At 36.1% G+C, this 17,542-nt stretch overlaps 1 protein-coding gene across 5 annotated transcripts in view; it reads right to left on the bottom strand.

The window, feature by feature from the left end:
- Nucleotides 1–8,221: 8,221 nt before the first annotated feature.
- Nucleotides 8,222–17,542, bottom strand: part of HEATR5A (HEAT repeat containing 5A) — a 216,380-nt gene continuing 207,059 nt past the window's right edge. For 3 of the 5 annotated variants that reach the window (XM_077127002.1, XM_077127001.1, XM_077127000.1), the window contains exons 33-36: nucleotides 16,021–16,245; nucleotides 11,382–11,536; nucleotides 10,025–10,238; nucleotides 8,222–9,685 (exon numbers count right to left, since the gene is read on the bottom strand). In XM_077127002.1, coding sequence (XP_076983117.1) covers nucleotides 9,378–9,685; nucleotides 10,025–10,238; nucleotides 11,382–11,536; nucleotides 16,021–16,245 — 902 coding nt within the window. In that variant the 3' untranslated portion in view covers nucleotides 8,222–9,377. The remainder of the gene's footprint in view (nucleotides 9,686–10,024; nucleotides 10,239–11,381; nucleotides 11,537–16,020; nucleotides 16,246–17,542) is intronic. The other 2 variants (XM_077127004.1, XM_077127003.1) reach the window with 2 other exon arrangements.

The raw sequence follows: 17,542 nt of genomic DNA, 5'->3' as shown, positions 1-17,542 counted from the left end.
GTCAGTGTTGGGCAACTTTTCATATGCTTATTGGTCATATGTGTATTTTTTTTTTGGAGAAATGTCTATTTTAATAGACAACCCAACAGAAAATTGGGTTGTTTTTCTATTGTTGTGTTATAAGACTTCTTTATATATTCTGGATACTAGATCCTTACTAGATAAAAGATTTGCAAACATTTTCTCCCATCCTGTGGGCTGTCCTTTCAAATTCTTGATGATGTTCTTTGAGTCACAAAATTATAAATTTTGAAGTCCAATTTTCCTTATTTTTCTTCTATTACTGTGTTTTAGGTGTCATATCTGAGAAACCATTGCCTAATTCAAAGCCACAGAAGCTTGTATCTATGTTTTCTTCTAAGAGTTTTATAGTTCTTGTGGGGTAGCTGATGGCTGGTTAGCTGATGGCTGGGGGTAAGTGGCCCTACTGAGTCAGTCACACAGACACAGAGCACACAGCACACGACTCAGGAGACAACCCTCAGGGGAGAGTGGAAGGGTCTGCTTTATTCAGGAAGTGCACAGGCTTATATAGGCTGGGAGCATGCAGGGACATGGGTCAGGCTGGGATTGGTCACCGTTGTTACTAGGGCGGAGGGCAGATTTCTGGGATTGGCCACCGTTGTTGCTAGGGCGGAGGGCAGATTTCAGGTCAGCCATTTTGTGTTGCCTTGCATCAGCCACGGCAGCCATGTTAGCGATATTTTATGGTTTCTCCAACAAGTTCTAGCTCTTATATTTAGGTCTATGATCAATTTTGAGTTAACTTCTGTATAAGCTTTGAGGTAGGAGTCCAACTTCATTCTTTTGCATGCGGCTGGCTATTCAGTTGGCCTAGCATGTAACAGAATGCTTGGTAAGTAGCTCAGTTGAAATCTTCTCATGCAAATTAAAGTGATGTGTTTGATGAATTAATGCTATATTCACTGCAATGCTGTGTTTGGAATTTAGGACATAAGCTACTGCAGTGGGTTGAATGGGGGCCCCAAAAAAGGATTACCTTCATGTTCAGAACCTGTGAATGTGATCATATTTGGCAAAAAGGATCTCAAATGAGATCATCCTGGCAAATCCAATGACAATTGTCTTTATATGAGACACACAGAGGAGAGATGGATGGATGGATGGATAAGAAAAGACCATAGGAAGATGAAGTCAGAGACTGAAGTATTGCACCCACATGCCAAGGATTGCCTGTGGCCACCTGAAGCTGAAGAGGCAAGGAAGGGGTCCTCCTTAAAGCTTTTGGAGGGAGCAAGGCCCTGTTGACACCTTGGTTTTGGACGTCTGACCTCCAGAACTGTGAGAAAATAAATTTCCATTGTTTTAAGTTACCAAATTGGTGGTGATTTGTTACAGCAGCTCTAGGAAATTAATAAATGATTATAGAAAACCTGGTGTGATTATGAAAATTCACACTGAAATATGCCAGGCAGTTTATCAGGGAAAAATGTGGATGCTATCAACCTTTAAAAGTAGAAGACAGTGTTTTGTCTGGTATAGGAATGTCTTTGCCCAGAGTGTTAACTATGTTAAGAATATAGGTAACTAAGGAAATCTTGTGCTAACTGTAGAAAATTCTACAATTTTTTTATACATCAGCATTGAGAAATCAGAATGGTCACATTATTGATGAAAACAGAAAGCAATGACAATGAAAATGACAGGAATGGCAGAGGTGACTGGCAAAGAGCATGGGCATGTCTGAACCACTTACTTGATGTTCACATACCACAGGTCTGCTGACCACTGAAACAAAAGCATTTCCACAATTTACAAAATCTGTTTTAAAGCTTTCATGTTTAAACAAAGGTTCAAACAATGTGGGTCTAGTACCTGACACTACGAGAGAGGAAAGGTTGTGGGACTCCTGAACACCGGCAATTCAGGGAGTGGTAAGCACTCCTCCCACTTTTTAGTGCATGCTGCAGGGCAGGATCACATGTCATTATTTTTCCATGCGAGTATCTTGTTACTGCAGCATGATTTGTTCAATTTTTGTTTGCTCTGTTTTTTGTTTTGCTTGTTTGTTTTTGTTTTTTGGGAAGTGTATGAACCGGGAATCGTACCCAAGTCTCCCGCATGGCAGGTGAGAATTCTACCACTGACCTACCCTTGCACCCCCCTCCTCCTGCTTTTTTTAAAAAAAATTATTTATTAATTAAAAAAAGAAAAAATAAAACAACATACAAAATCAGTAATTCACAATATCATCACTTAGTTGCATATTCATCATTTCTTAGAACATTTGCATTAATTCAGAAAAAGAAATAAAAAGACAATAGAAAAAGAAATAAAATGAACACATGAAAGAAAAAAGATTATACCTACCATACCCCTTACCCCTTGCTTTCATTGATCACTAGCATTTAAACTACATTTATTTTAGCATTTTTTCCCCCTATTATTTATTTTTATTCCATATGTTCTACTCCTTTGTTGACAAGGTAGATAAAAAAGAGCATCCGACACAAGGTTTTCACAATCACACAGTCACATTGTGACAGCTGTATCATTATTCAATCATCCTCAAGAAACATGGCTACTGGAACACAGCTCTACATTTTCAGGCAGTTCCCTCCAGCCTCTCCATTACATCTTGAATAACAAGATGATATCTACTTGATGCATAAGAGTAACCTCCAGGATAACCTCTCGACTCTGTTTGGAATCTCTTAGCCATTGACACTTTGTCTCATTTCCCTCTTCCCCCTTTTGGTCGAGAAGGTTTTCTCAATCCTTTGATGCTAAGTCTCAGCTCATTCTAGGGTTTTTCTCAATCCCTTGATGCCGAGTCTCCGTTCATTCCAAGATCTCTGTCCCATGTTGCCAGGAAGGCCCACACCCCTGGGAGTCATGTCCCACGTAGAGAGGGGTAGGGTGGTGAGACTGCTCGTTGTGTTGGCTGGAGAGAGGGGCCACATCTGAGCCACAAAAGAGGCTCTCTTGGGGGTGACTCTTAGGCCTAAATTTTATGTAGACTTGACCTATCCTTTGCGGGGTTAAGTTTCATATGAACAAATCCCAAGACTGGGGGCTCTGCCTATAGCTTTGGTTGTTCACACTGCTTGTAAGAATATCAAGAATTCAACTTGGGCAAGTTGAGTTTTACCCCGTTCTCACCATTCCCTGAAGGGGGCTTTGCAGATACTTTTCCACTCACTGATCGAATCACTCTGGGATTCATCCCTCCTCCTGCCTTCGATTATAAAATAGAAGGCCTCAAATTTCCTTATTCAAGATCAGAGACAAGTAATGGACAGAAAAATACTGAGGGTTTACAGACCACATTTCTCAGCAGAGCTTCAGTTTTGATCTCATGCACATTTTTTTCCTGAGGAACTAGCACTTCCTCCAATAGTAGCAATAAACAAAATCACTCTTGGTTGTGAGGCTGGCATACTATATATTGCTTTTAAAAATATTACACTGGTCGAAAACCCGGAAAAATCCACAACAAAACTACTAGAGCTAATAAATGAGTACAGCAAAGTAGCAGGTTACAAGATCAACATTCAAAAATCTGTAGCATTTCTATACACTAGTAATGAACAAGCTGAGGGGGAAATCAAGAAATGAACCCCATTTACAATTGCAACTAAAAGAATAAAATACCTAGGAATAAATTTAACTAAAGAGACAAAAAAACCTATATAAAGAAAACTACAAAAAACTGTTAAAAGAAATCACAGAAGACCTAAATAGATGGAAGGGCATACCGTGTTCATGGATTGGAAGACTAAATATAGTTAAGATGTCAATCCTACCTAAATTGATCTACAGATTCAATGCAATACCAATCAAAATCCCAACAACTTATTTTTAAGAAATAGAAAAACCAATAAGCAAATTTATCTGGAAGGGCAGGGTGCCCCGAATTGCTAAAAACATCTTGAGTTAAAAAAACGAAGCTGGAGGTCTTGTGCTGCCGGACTTTAAGGCATATTATGAAGCCACAGTGGTCAAAACAGCATGGTATTGGCATAAAGATAGATATATCGACCAATGGAATCGAATAGAGTGCTCAGATATAGACCCTCTCATCTATGGACATTTGATCTTTGATAAGGCAGTCAAGCCAACTCACCTGGGACAGAAGTCTCTTCAATAAATGGCCTAGAGAACTGGATATCCATATGCAAAAGAATGAAAGAAGACCCATGTCTCACACCCTATACAAAAGTTAACTCAAAATGGATCAAAGATCTAAACATTAGGTCTAAGACCATAAAACAGTTAGAGGAAAATGTTGGGAGATATCTTATGAAACTTACAATTGGAGGCGGTTTTATGGGCCTTAAACCTAAAGCAAGAGCACTGAAGAAGGAAATAAATAAATGGGAGCTCCTCAAAATTAAACACTTTTGTGCATCAAAGAACTTCATCAAGAAAGTAGAAAGACAGCCTACACAATGGGAGACAATATTTGGAAATGACATATCAGATAAAGGTCTAGTATCCAGAATTTATAAAGAGATTGTTCAACTCAACAACAAAAAGACAGCCAACCCAATTACAAAATGGGAAAAAGACTTGAACAGACACCTACCAGAAGAGGAAATACAAATGGCCAAAAGGCACATGAAGAGATGCTCAATGTCCCTGGCCATTAGAGAAATGCAAATCAAAACCACAATGAGATATCATCTCACACCCACCAGAATGGCCATTATCAACAAAACAAAATGACAAGTGCTGGAGAGGATGCAGAGAAAGAGGCACACTTATCCACTGTTGGTGGGAATGTCAAATGGTGTAACCACTGTGGAAGGCAGTTTGGCGGTTCCTCAAAAAGCTGAATATAGAATTGCCATACGACCCAGCAATACCATTGCTAGGTATCTACTCAAAGGACTTAAGGGCAAAGACACAAACGGACATTTGCACACCAATGTTTATAGCAGCGTTATTTACAATTGCAAAGAGATGGAAACAGCCAAAATGTCCATCAACAGACGAGTGGCTAAACAAACTGTGGTATATACATACGATGGAATATTATGCAGCTTTAAGACAGGACAAAATTATGAAGCATATAATAACATGGATGGACCTAGAAAACATTATGCTGAGTGAGTCCAGCCAAAAACTAAAGGACAAATACTGTATGGTCCCACTGATGTGAACGGACATTCGAGAATAAACTTGGAATATGTCACTGGTAACAGAGTCCAGCAAGAGTTAGAAACAGGGTAAGATAATGGGTAATTGGAGCTGAAGGGATACAGACTGTGCAACAGGACTAGATACAAAAACTCAAAAATGGACAGCACAATAATACCTAATTGTAAAGTAATCATGTTAAAACACTGAATGAAGCTGCATCTGAGCTATAGTTTTTTTTTACTATTATTATTACTTTTATTTCTTTTCTCTATATTAACATTCTATATCTTTTTCTGTTGTGTTGCTAGTTCTTCTAAACCGATGCAAATGTACTAAGAAACGATGATCATGCATCTATGTGATGATGTTAAGAATTACTGATTGCATATGTAGAATGGTATGATTTCTAAATGTTGGGTTAATTTCTTTTTTTCCATTAATTAATAAAAAAATATTACGCTGGTTTTGTTCTCTCTTGGAGTATTTAATTTTCTATAACAGCGTGCTACTTTCAAATGCACACACACACACTTTTTTTGCTTATAAAGTTTTTGTTTTTTTTAATTTTGCTTCTGTTTGTAGGAAAAAAATAAGTGATTAAATTTTGATACCATTAAGCAAAACACTGTTGACATGAGTTTCTCAGTGGCTGCAATGACCTCTTATTTTCTTAAAATATGAAAGCTTGAAATAGTTAAAATCCTTAAAAAATGTTTGCTTCTTTGAAATGCACTGTGTATTTAAAAGAATGACACATGGATGTGTACTAAGCCTGGCTATCAAATAATGAAAATTTCCCCAAGTAGCTCAAGTCATCATTTCATAACACCCCAATAGAACAATACAGGAGTCCTAACCAAACAGAAATGCAATCAAAGGAAGGTAACTCCTTTGAATTTACAGAGCCTGGGATTGTATTTGTGGCTTGTGCATTCCAACTTTAGATCATAACACAAAACTTTCCCATTTCCTCAAAGCTAAAATCCTGGACATCAGTTAAATAGACTGGTAAACAAAAATCAACACAGGCACATGTCATTAACTGGCTGATCAAGTCAGGCAGTTAAAGTTGAATAAATTTCTCAGCAAATATAAATTTCTCCTAGTAAAATGAGGTCTTGCAGGGGTTAATATGATATTTGTAAAGAAGAAAGTAAGTTCACTTAATGAGGGAAAATGCAAACTACTTAATTGCCTTGATTCTACAATTACAAATGTTATTGAGTGCCTGAAAAGATAATCCTTGGCAGATTGTGGAAGCTTTAGGACTGTTGCCTAATGCAAGGTAATGAATCATTACACTGCCAGGAACGTGATTCTATACCATTTTTACTTTCAATATTTCAGCTTTATAGTCTTTTGAGGGGGTATACAGTTTATTTCACATGTTGTCAGCTTTATACTAACGTTATTATGGTTTATTAGCTTGAGGTTTGAATTTCTTCCTTCATTATACAAATATAATATTCAAATTTAAGCATTCTTTTTGAAACTAATGTTACATTAGATCTTGGGCTATGCACCTATTCCATCTAGGAAGTGCTATTTTCTAAGTCTGTATAATATGCCACTCCTTCCATGAAATCCATCTTGGAAGCTCCAGGTTTCTTTTCTGGCCTCCCATAGCACTATGCCTTTACCTCTTTTGATAGAAATCTCTTTTTTTTTTGGGTGCATGGTCCAGGAATTGAACCTGGGTCTCCCACATGAAAGGTGAGCATTCTACCACTGAACCACCTGTGTACCCTGAGAAATCTCTTTTATCCAAAGTTATTTTAAGACTTATCATGTAAGGATGTAAGCAATGAATTAAACGGAATGAGAGTCAACTTGTGGTTTTGGCTTTCACTCTCCTCTTAGGGAAATATAAAACTCAACACAAATCATATACCCCATTGAATTTGTAAAGTATTACCAAGTTAAAGTGCAACTGCTTAAATGAGAACTGGAAATTCATTAAAGAAATGGAGGTAAAAATTTTTGAAATATTCCTTGGTTTAACTTACTATCTTTAGAAAGATCGAAATTTATATCAATATAATATAATCTATTCCCACAGAAATGAAACTTAACAAAAAAAACTTTTCCTATTGTATTAGGCAGAAACTTTTGCAACCTGGAGAAAAGCTATTCAAAATATCTGAAGAAAGAAAGGATATTTATTAGCTCAAGGAGTGAGGACAGTTCCTCAGGGAGTCTGGGGTGTGTAAAGAGGGGAAGAGCTGTACCGAGACTGGAACAGGGCTGCCCCAGGGCACTTTGTCTCCAGCGTGGATTAGAAAGGCAGGGGTTCAAATTCTAGTTGTTAAGCCTCAATTTTTTTGTCAGTAAGGATATCTCTGCTACTTCAGTATGGTACTCAATAAAATGATGCAGTTTATCCTGTTAAGCTCTAGGATAGTGCCTAAATTCCTAATTCTATAACATCAGACACAGTATTTTTTCCTTGACATCCATATATCATCTTTAACCCAACAATTTAGGACACCAGGCTACTAAATGTTGAGTAGAAATCTTAATGTTTGAGAATGAACTAAATGAAACAATTAAAACAAAACAAAACAAAACTCTCAAATTTAATATATTATATCCTCAAGCTTAGTTCAGCACTTTCCTTGCCAGGGGAGTGAATTTCTGAGCCCAAATCCATTCCATGGTAAAGTGATTCAACAGTTATAAGCTAGTTGATGCTACAGCAGAAAGTCATAGAAGACAAAATTACTTACTTTAAAGAGGAGGCATAATTTATGGAGAAGATAAGACATTAAATTCAATGTGATGTTTCCTGCATACACGAATGTATACAATACTACAGGAAACAGATGAGAAGGTACTTAATTTTGCTTGGTATAAGATGAGGGAATATGTGTTAAGGATAGATAAACCAAGGGGAGGTGATATTTAAAGCAAGCTAAAAGGAGTGGGAGTCTGCCAGGTAAAACAAGGGAGAGAAGGGCACTGCAGGTGAAGGAACTTCTGAAAGACTGAAGAAAGACAGAGTATCTAAACCATGACAAAGAATGCTCCAAAGAGTTTCCTCTGAGAAAAAAAGCCAAGTTACAAAGAAGGGATATTACTTATCTTTTGAGGTAAAATAATTTAAAATACAAAAATGATAAAGAAAATTAGCTTTATTTATGTAAATTAGAAAAATTGATTATAGTGTTAGAATTTGTCAAATGTTTTAATTCAGAATAATTTACAATAGTATTTATTTATATACAAAACATAATAAAATAGAGTATATCACATTGCTCTTGTTCGAATCAAAGTGTTTTCTCAATTCTGAATATGCCCCTCTCACTTAGGTTTTTAATTCTTAACAAGGAAATGCTTTGTTTTGACATAGCATTTAAGAGGTTTTACACAGTGTAATATTTAAGAGGAAGGAGAGTAAAAGATGTCCAATAGTTAAAAAATGGTTTTCAACCAATATGACTTTATCATTACATTTTTCTTTATTAAAATATATTTCATGTTAAAAACCATACTTGCATTTATTGATGATCTAAATACAATATAGATATGAATCTATATGCATATTAAAGCATTTGATATGAATGTTTGCCACAAATGAAAATGAACAAAATTGTTAGGAATAGAGGTAACAGAGATTCCATTTGAGAAAAAGGTGAATTGGAGATGCCCTACTCTATTTAAAATGAGTAAAGCTTTCATTTTCTGAACCCAATACAAATTAAACCATAATATAATGGTTTAGTGGATTTACAACCCTACATATAGTGTATGCAGGGTTGTAGTTAATTTATACTAATATATACTGGATAATTCTAGACCAAGTTTCCAAATAGCTTTCCAGTCATTTATTTTGAGAAATTCAAGAAAGTTTAGTGAATTACTTAATAAGGCAGGCAGGTGTTTAAATTAGCAGTTGGGAGAGAATATAAATGCAGATAATTTACGCCCCAGTCAACCCCCGCCTGTCACAGTGTTAAGTACACCACATGGGTATGGACTGTGAGAAGAAATTCATCTCGTTTTTAAAGCAGGGGACTGTTTAATGTTCTGTTCTTTAGTATTTAAGATCCCTGGCAAGAACTCCGACAAAGTACTATGATTTTATGAAATGGAAAAAAAAAATGTCCACAAAAAATGTTGGTTTACTGTCAACTTTGAAAAGTCAAAACTACTTAGATCAAAACAATCAACCAGACTGTCAAGTGTACTTGAATCTAAGATGTCACTTTTGTCTCCAAAGAGAAGGAAATGATCAAATTTTATATTAAGGTGCTTACTATTAAAAAAAAAAATCAGAGGAAACTGGTCTTTAACTGGATGCTTGAGTTCTTTCCAGGGTGCTTAGTATGTTTAGGTGTTGGCATCTTGACTTTGACACTTTCCTGATTGTCCTTTATAGCAGCCTCAAGGCGGGATTTCAGGGCTGGAGAAGAAGCCATTAAACTTTTAAAAACTGATGAATACTGAGGCCCAATCTTCATGAGATTCTGCAAAGCAAAGTCATGTAAATTTCTCATTATGGTAGTCGCTGAGCCTACAGTGTTCTCATCCAAAAGAAAGGAAATGAGGATGGGCAGAAGGCAGGCCACCAGCTGAGCGCCTAGAAAGTAAACAAACGCGTAAGTCCTAGGTTCAGGGACATAAATGCTCATTACAAAAAGTAGTTGATCTGCATATTCTTCCCTTCTTTAGGGGAAAACAATTCTTCCTATATCTTTTCCCCAAATTAATAGTAAATATCATCAACACTTGGAATTAACAGAACATCTGCCTTTCAATCAGCGTGGATCACAGATATAATGTGAAGTGGCTAATTAAATGTTTTAAATTTTACCTAATTTCAGTAACATTAAAATTCTGATTTCTAATAGCTATTAAAAAAACAGAATTGCAAAGGTTGGAGATTCTGAGTTGGGAGGAAGTTGGCGCTGACACTTACGGTGCTGTTCCTCAGCAATGGCCACCAGCGCTTCTAAGACCTTTATGCCTTCTTGAAAGAGCTGAAGCTCAGTAGTATCTTCAGGCTTTCTGTTGTTTATTTCCTGAAGTTTCTCCACTATATATGATGTTAAAGAGTAAATGTACGGATAGGAAACAGCTGGGTTCGGATACTGAAAAATGGAAAGTAGTAGCTGATAGGTCTTGATTTGTACCTAATCAGTAAGAGACAAAAACAGTATAGATTGTAAATGTGCTTTTAAAAAAAAAAGGCCTCTGAGGACTCCTTACAGGTAAAGCAACAATTTATTTCTAACTTATCTTTAATTTTGAAAGTCCAAGCACTAATAGATATTCAAGCTTGAATGCTGACCGTGGTTGTGACAATCTGGAGTGGGGATAGAAGCATGTGGGTATGATAATGAAGGATAACTATCCGTGATGAATTGTTTTTCCTTTTCTGTAGTCCCCACTTCCCCCTTCACATTCTTGATTTTACAAAAGTAAAAACAAAACAAAATACCAAAAAGAACTTTAAAAAATTTCTGAGGAGATTTTAGGAATGTGTAAGGCAAAAATCATTGATATTTGATGCTTGAATGTCATGGTCTGTAGGTCTCAAGAAACTATGTCTGGCTTGTACTAATTTTGTATAACCACGAACCAGAGCCACCACTTGGAGACTGCTACATAAAACTCCTGTGTAGCAGTCTGCAAAAATGGAACAGGAGGATGAGAGGAAATGACCATATATCAAATATATGCCATCTCTAATTCAGTTAATAGCAATGTTTTTTGAATGATTATTTTTTTCTGAGAGAAAAGCTGGTTCCTGTAAATTCAGGAGTTGATATACTTACGATCATGTACTACAAAATGAGTTTGTAGCACATACAGAGAATATGAAATTAATCTAGTAAATGAAGGGGCCATAAAGGAATAAAATCAATTTTTGAAACGGGTTCCATTATTTTACAGTCATATTTCTAAAGGTGTGTACTGGAATCTTCCTTTCCTTTGAGATTTTTAGGAAATTCACTATAATAAACTATGTCGTAGGTTGTTATAGTACCTTACAAAGTATTAAAGAGATATCAATTTTTAAATGTCCCATTTCAAATTTATTTAAAAAATTATTTCCTCTAACTTTGCCCCATCATCTTCTATCTCTAGGGCTAAAGAATTAGACCATTCTTACTTTCATCACTCCAAGAACAAGAATTAATCCCAAACATAAAAATAAAAAAATTTTAGTCTGATACTTTTTGGTGAAGCCAACAAAATCACAAAGAAAAGGTTTTGCAGAAGCTTCAATATATTTCTATTAAAAAAAAAATCTCCCTGCTAAAGACACTTACCATAGGATCTTTCATCTCAAGGGTAGCCTTAAATTTCTCAATACAGCGCTTCTGAAGGCAAGAGATGGTAGTTACTTCTGGACTGGGAGACAAAATAAATACCGCCATAGCAGTAAGTAGACTGATTTCATCAAATTCTTGGTGTGTTCCATCTACTAAAGAGAAATGATCTATTAGAAACAGATTCCAATACCTTCACCAGCTTGGTGTGTAGCTAGCCTGGGTTCTTAGTGCAGATCGTTGCTTCCAGTTCAAGAAGGAACAAGTAAGTTCCTCGTTCTTGTCCTGAGACCATGTATATCTGGCCCAATCTGTCTGGTGATGGTCTGAGGGACACACTGTCCTACAATTTGCCCTGCATGTAGAAGGTGGCTCACCGAGTTCTTCTATAGAATGATCTCCTACTCCAACCAGGGTGCCATGAGACTCTACTGTTTTTAAGATGCCTTTTTCTTGATAAAGTTCCTGCCTTGTTATTGCAGTTCTTAAACTTCTGGAGATATGAGAAAGAAGTTCTGCCAGTTCTTGCTTCTGTGGGGGTACAAAGCCCTGAAGCTTCTTACTCTGCCATCTTAATTAGAGGGAGGGCCCCATAATCTATTAATTACTTTTATTGTAGAGTAATTTAGAAATGCTTGGGCAACTGTTTTTTCTTTAAGTTTTATGTACTTATATTTTGCTAATGTATGTGTATGTGTGTCAAATGAAAATAACTTAGTCCTTTGTCTCATGTACCATTTCTCAACAGTAAAGAAAAACCTGAAAATAGCTGTGTAGGTCATAATAATTTGTGGGAAATTTTCTATTAGAAATAATCCACCTTCATTTTCCAAAATCATGCTCTGATTAAACATATTTTAATGAACTTGCTATGAAAACCAATGTTATTTGAAAAGAAAAACGTATGGCAAATTCAACCCATTAAATTATATAAGAATGGCTTGTTATTTATGGAGAAATGACATATTAATATAGTGGCTTTGGTAACAATTATTCAACAAATACTTGACACCTATTGTGCAACAGGCACCATTTTAGATACTGGGAATACAATGGCGAATGACGTAAGCCTTTGTTCGCAGAGGAAGAGATATATTATAAACCAGTATGCAAATGCTGAATTTAATATCAGCTAATGTAAGGTCTAAGAAGATAAAAAAATAATTTTAAGGTAAAATAGGTATATGGCTAACTTTTAATGTTATGACAGAACTGTTATAAGCACTTTATATACATTAAATATTTAATTCTAACAACAGCAAAATGAGGCAAATATTCTATTTTCCCCAGTTTTACAGATAAGAAGATTAGAAACAGAAAGTAAGTTATTTGTCCAAGGTCACATGATAAGTAAGGCAAGCAGTGTGTTTCCAGAGAAACACTGCTTTCCATACAGCAAAATTACACTGAATCATATTATAGCAACTTGAAATTGCAGCACAGTCAGCTTGTCTGTTTAGTAAAAATGAGATGATATTCTCCTGGGTTCTTCCCATTCTTTCTAAAATTCCTTTACCCCTTTCCATGCCACCTGGATTCCCTTATTTCCATTTTCTTTTACCCAGGATACATGCAAGGATTCCTTAGCCTTCGGCCCCATGGAGAGGCCCCTGTGGGAGCTGGCTAATATCTTAACAGCAACCTAGTGAGAGACCCTGAGCTAGAACCACCTAGTTAAGCTGCGTCTGAATTCCTGGCCCACTGAAATTGTGAAGTAATTGATGGTTGTTGTTCTAAGCCATTAAGTTTGAGGTAATTTCTTATGCAATGAATTTTTTACTTGTCATGATCAGCTCCTTTTATTTTTCTCAGTAGCTAATCTAAATCCTCAAGGTCCTAGCCTACCCTCTTTCCCTAATACGCAACAAAAAATCCTCTATTTTGTGTGTGTGCGTGTGTGTGAGATGGAAGAAGCAAGGTCATCACAATCCTCAGCCCCAAAACTTATTTCTATTACTTCCTATCCTCACCTTCTTTTCTTCCTTGCACACTGGCAGAGGTTAATTCTAAATGTGTTGTGAATTCTATTTCTTCTTGCCTAGATAGGGTCTGTTTTCCTCTCTAATACTTCTAAATCTCACCCCATCTCTACCTTCTTTTTTTCCATAGGTATGAATACACTAGAGTGTCATCTTAAAAAAAAATCCCTTAATTCTCACATTTTCCTTTGGTTTCTCTTCCCATCAAGAAACTATACTTGATCTTTTCCCATCCTTACCTCTCATTTGTATACCGACTCTGTAAGCTCTATTCCCCATAAACCTGACATACCCATAGTACTTTACACTTCACTCCTCTATTATAATTCTCTTTTCTTTAGCTTCTGTGACTGTATTGTCTTCTGGTTCCCCTCCCATTTTAATTTTGGCCCTCTTCTAGGTCTATAATGTCAAGCTGGATGATTTCAACCATCCCATACGTTGCACTGATAATACTCAAATACATCCAGTCCAAGATCATTTCTGGCCCAGACCACTGTCTTGAAATTGACATCTATAACCTGATTATCCTATAGGCATTTCAAACTCGATTCACTATCTTTCCCTGAAAACCCTCACTGTTTTTTCTGTTAATGGCACCATGAGGGCTGAACTCACTCTACCCTTTCAACTCCTAAACCAAACTATAGTAAATCCTGTTGATACTTGCTTAACATGTTTTTTTTTTCTATTCCTCTTTACCGTTATTGCTACTACTTTTATCTTCAGCAATCTTGCTTTCCTCCCTATATTGCTGCCAGAGTGATCCTTTAGAAATACAAACTCCATTTTACTTACTATCTCCTTTTTAAAAAATCATTGCTCTTTAATGATTACACATAGGTTACTAATGTATCCACATTACAAAACATGCCAAAGCCTCCATAAACCTGGCTCCATGTACCATCCAGCTTTCTTTCTGCCTTCTAAACACCATTCACCACTCTCCTACTTTTTCTATTGAGGCTTAAACTCTATCACTTTACAAATTATCTCCAAATTATTGAGCAGAGATGCTCTAGCCACCTCAACAATCTGTAACTTGAAGCTGAGCTGCCCAGCAGAGCCCAGCCTAGACCAGCAGAACCGCCGTAACTGACCAGCAGATCTATGAACATAAATGACTACTTAATCCACGAGAGTTAGAATATTATTTAGTGTCTCCAAGCCTTTGATCAAGCCGTTATACCTAGAATCCAATTCTATGACATCCATGCGAAGAATGCTTTCTAATTCTTTAAGAAACAGACTCTTCTAAGAGGCCTTTTGGGGTAGACAGAGGGATGTGCCATTAAGATCCCCTTCAAAGGAGGTTGTGCTGTCCAGCTGTGCAGAATGGGTGAACTGTCAGCTCCATCAGGGTTGGCCTCAGCCTTGACTGAGGTTACACTCTTCCTGAGGAAGGCCACATGTGCAGTAGAATATAAAGGCCAGGACATTTCTGTCCTTTATAGGACACTGTGATGGGCAAAACTTGCTCTAGAATTTCTCTGACAGATTTGTTGGGAGTGTGCATTGCTCTTTGACCTCTGCCCAATATTGCTTCCTCTCTTTCCCTTTGCAAGTGCTGATCCTTAAACTTTTTGCTCCTCAAACTTCATTTAGGCATGTGTTTCTGAAGAACCCAGTACACCTGTGACACTCCACCTGATCCACTCACAGAGTTACTTCCATTTTTTTCAGTTTATACCTTTTTTATTGTCCAAGAACTAGAGAAACAATTAAGATATTATTATTGCCTTCAAGGAACTCCTTATGGTATTGATCACACCCTACAGCAATTTATATGCACTAAAATCCACTAGACTTCCAATTTCTGTCACAAAGTGGATAGTCAATAAATGCTGAATTCAACTGAAACATTTTTACCACATGAAATAAGATATGCTTTACAGACAGAACAAGGAAGGCAGGAATAATTTGTAATATGTTTATAAGACTTTTAAAGGGTGTATGGGTGGTTCAATGGCAGAATGCTCGCCTTCCATGCAGGAGACCCGGGTTCAATTTCTGGACCATGCACAAAAAAAAAAAAAAAAAAAAATAGAGTTTATAACATACTGTTGAAAACAAAATGACAAGAACAAGAAAAGAGAAAAATTTTAATGGATATTGAAAATAACACTGCCTTTCATTTATTGACATATGCAAGATAATAAGCTAGATGCTTTTCAAATATTATGTTACTGCTCTGATCATTTCCTGCAACACAGTATCCTTGTTTTGTTAATGAGGAAACTAAGGCTCAGAGAAGTTGGGTAGCTTAGCCAATCATATAGCAAACAAATGCAGGAATGAGGATATTATCCAGATTGCTCTTATTTTATATTTACAATATATAGTTCATGTACTCCTCAGTATACTTTGCATATTAAAAAGTCCTGTTAGCTAGGCATGGATCATACTATATCTTAAATAATATACCATTACATTTAACAATGAGAAAATCTATAGGCTGTCATAAACAGTAATAAAGGTTAAGTATATTAAAATTAGAACATAAATGTTTTCTATTTATCCTAGAAACACATATGTACTGAATAGTCTCCTTCAGATGACTGATTGCCAAATGTAATCAAGTAAATAGTTTAGCCTCAAAAAACTACCTCTCTTGCTTTTTAAAACAAACCAAACAATTCTTTTCAAATAGCTTTAATTACCTGGATCCCAACAGTCAAGAATTGTTGTTAAAGCACTGCGGAGCAGGTCAGTCCAAGCCGTATGGCTCTTTTCTGCTCGGGCCATAGGAGAAGATACTATTCCTTTCAGAGCCTGTAGGGAAGCTGCGACCGTTGAAGATAACTGGCCCCCAGGTAACTTCACAGCAGTTTTCCTAAGAACCCCAATTGTGAGGTACAGTATAGTAGGGAGAATTGAGATGCTTCCTGTAAGAAGAGGTACATTTTTAAAAACACTCTGGATTTCAGCCTATATATACCGTTCATTAATAGATAAGACAAAGTAAAAGATTTCTAGGTTATAATGTTATTTCTTATAAAGGAATATACTTAAGATAATTTAAAGAACTTTAAAAATATTTCTAGGCTAAATTAAAATTTTAAAAAATTTTATGGTAACACATTCATAATAAAACTTGCCATTTAGAGTGCTTTTTAAATAGACTTTTTATTTTGAAATAATATTAAATTTATAGGACCAGTTGCAGACATAATATAAAACCTACACAGAGAATCCCAAGAGGTTCCACCAGTGGGTGTGAAGCGGTACTTCACTGTGGTTTTGACTTTCATTTTGCAAATGGCTAATGATATTTAGTATCTATTCATGTACTTAGCGGCTATATTTATACCTTCTTTTGAGTAATGTCTATTCAAGCCCTTTACCCACTTCTTAAATGGATTGTGTCTATTTTGTTGTTAAAGTTGTTCTGTTGTTGAGTTAGAGGCGTTCTTTATACATTTTGGATATAAAACTCTTATCAGATATAAATGTCCTAACTATTTTCTCCCATTTGGTTTGTTGTCTTTTTACTTTCTTGATAATATCCTTTGATGTTTTTATTTTGAAGAAGCCCTATTTATCTATTTTTTTCTTTTCTTGCTCATGATTTTGGTGTGAAGCTTGAGTTCATTACCTAATACAAGGTCCTGAAAATATTCCCCCATTTTCTTCTAAGAATTTTATAGGGTTTGTTCTTATATTCAGGCCATTGACTCATTTTGAGTTAATTTTTGAAGAAACTTTTTATTTGACTAATCTCAAACTTACAGGACAGTTGCAAAAATGATATAAGCTCCATACAGAGAACTCCAACATACCCCTACCCCTCAGATACCCAGATTCACCAATTTTAACATTTTGCCAACTTTACCCTTCCTGGCTCCCTTCCTTTTTGAAATAATTTCAAATTTACAGGGCAATTGCAAAATACAAACCCCAAATAGTGTACTCCAACATACCTCCACCTCCCAGATATCCGGATGTACCAATTTTAATACTATTCCATCTTTGCCCTCCCTCCCTCCCTTCTTTCCTATTTATCTATTTTCTGAACATTTGAGAGCAGATTGCATATGATACTCCTTAACACATAATAATTCCAAGTACATTTCCTATGAACAAGGATATTCACTTATGTAATTACTTTAAGTGTAGTTACCAAGTTCAAGAAATTTAACTTTGACATAACGCTTACATCAATGTTGTATTACGTTCCAGGAA

The sequence above is a fragment of the Tamandua tetradactyla genome, chromosome 14 (assembly GCF_023851605.1).
Source record: "Tamandua tetradactyla isolate mTamTet1 chromosome 14, mTamTet1.pri, whole genome shotgun sequence".
NCBI lineage: Eukaryota > Metazoa > Chordata > Mammalia > Pilosa > Myrmecophagidae > Tamandua > Tamandua tetradactyla.
This window is presented reverse-complemented; position numbering and strand designations above follow the sequence as displayed.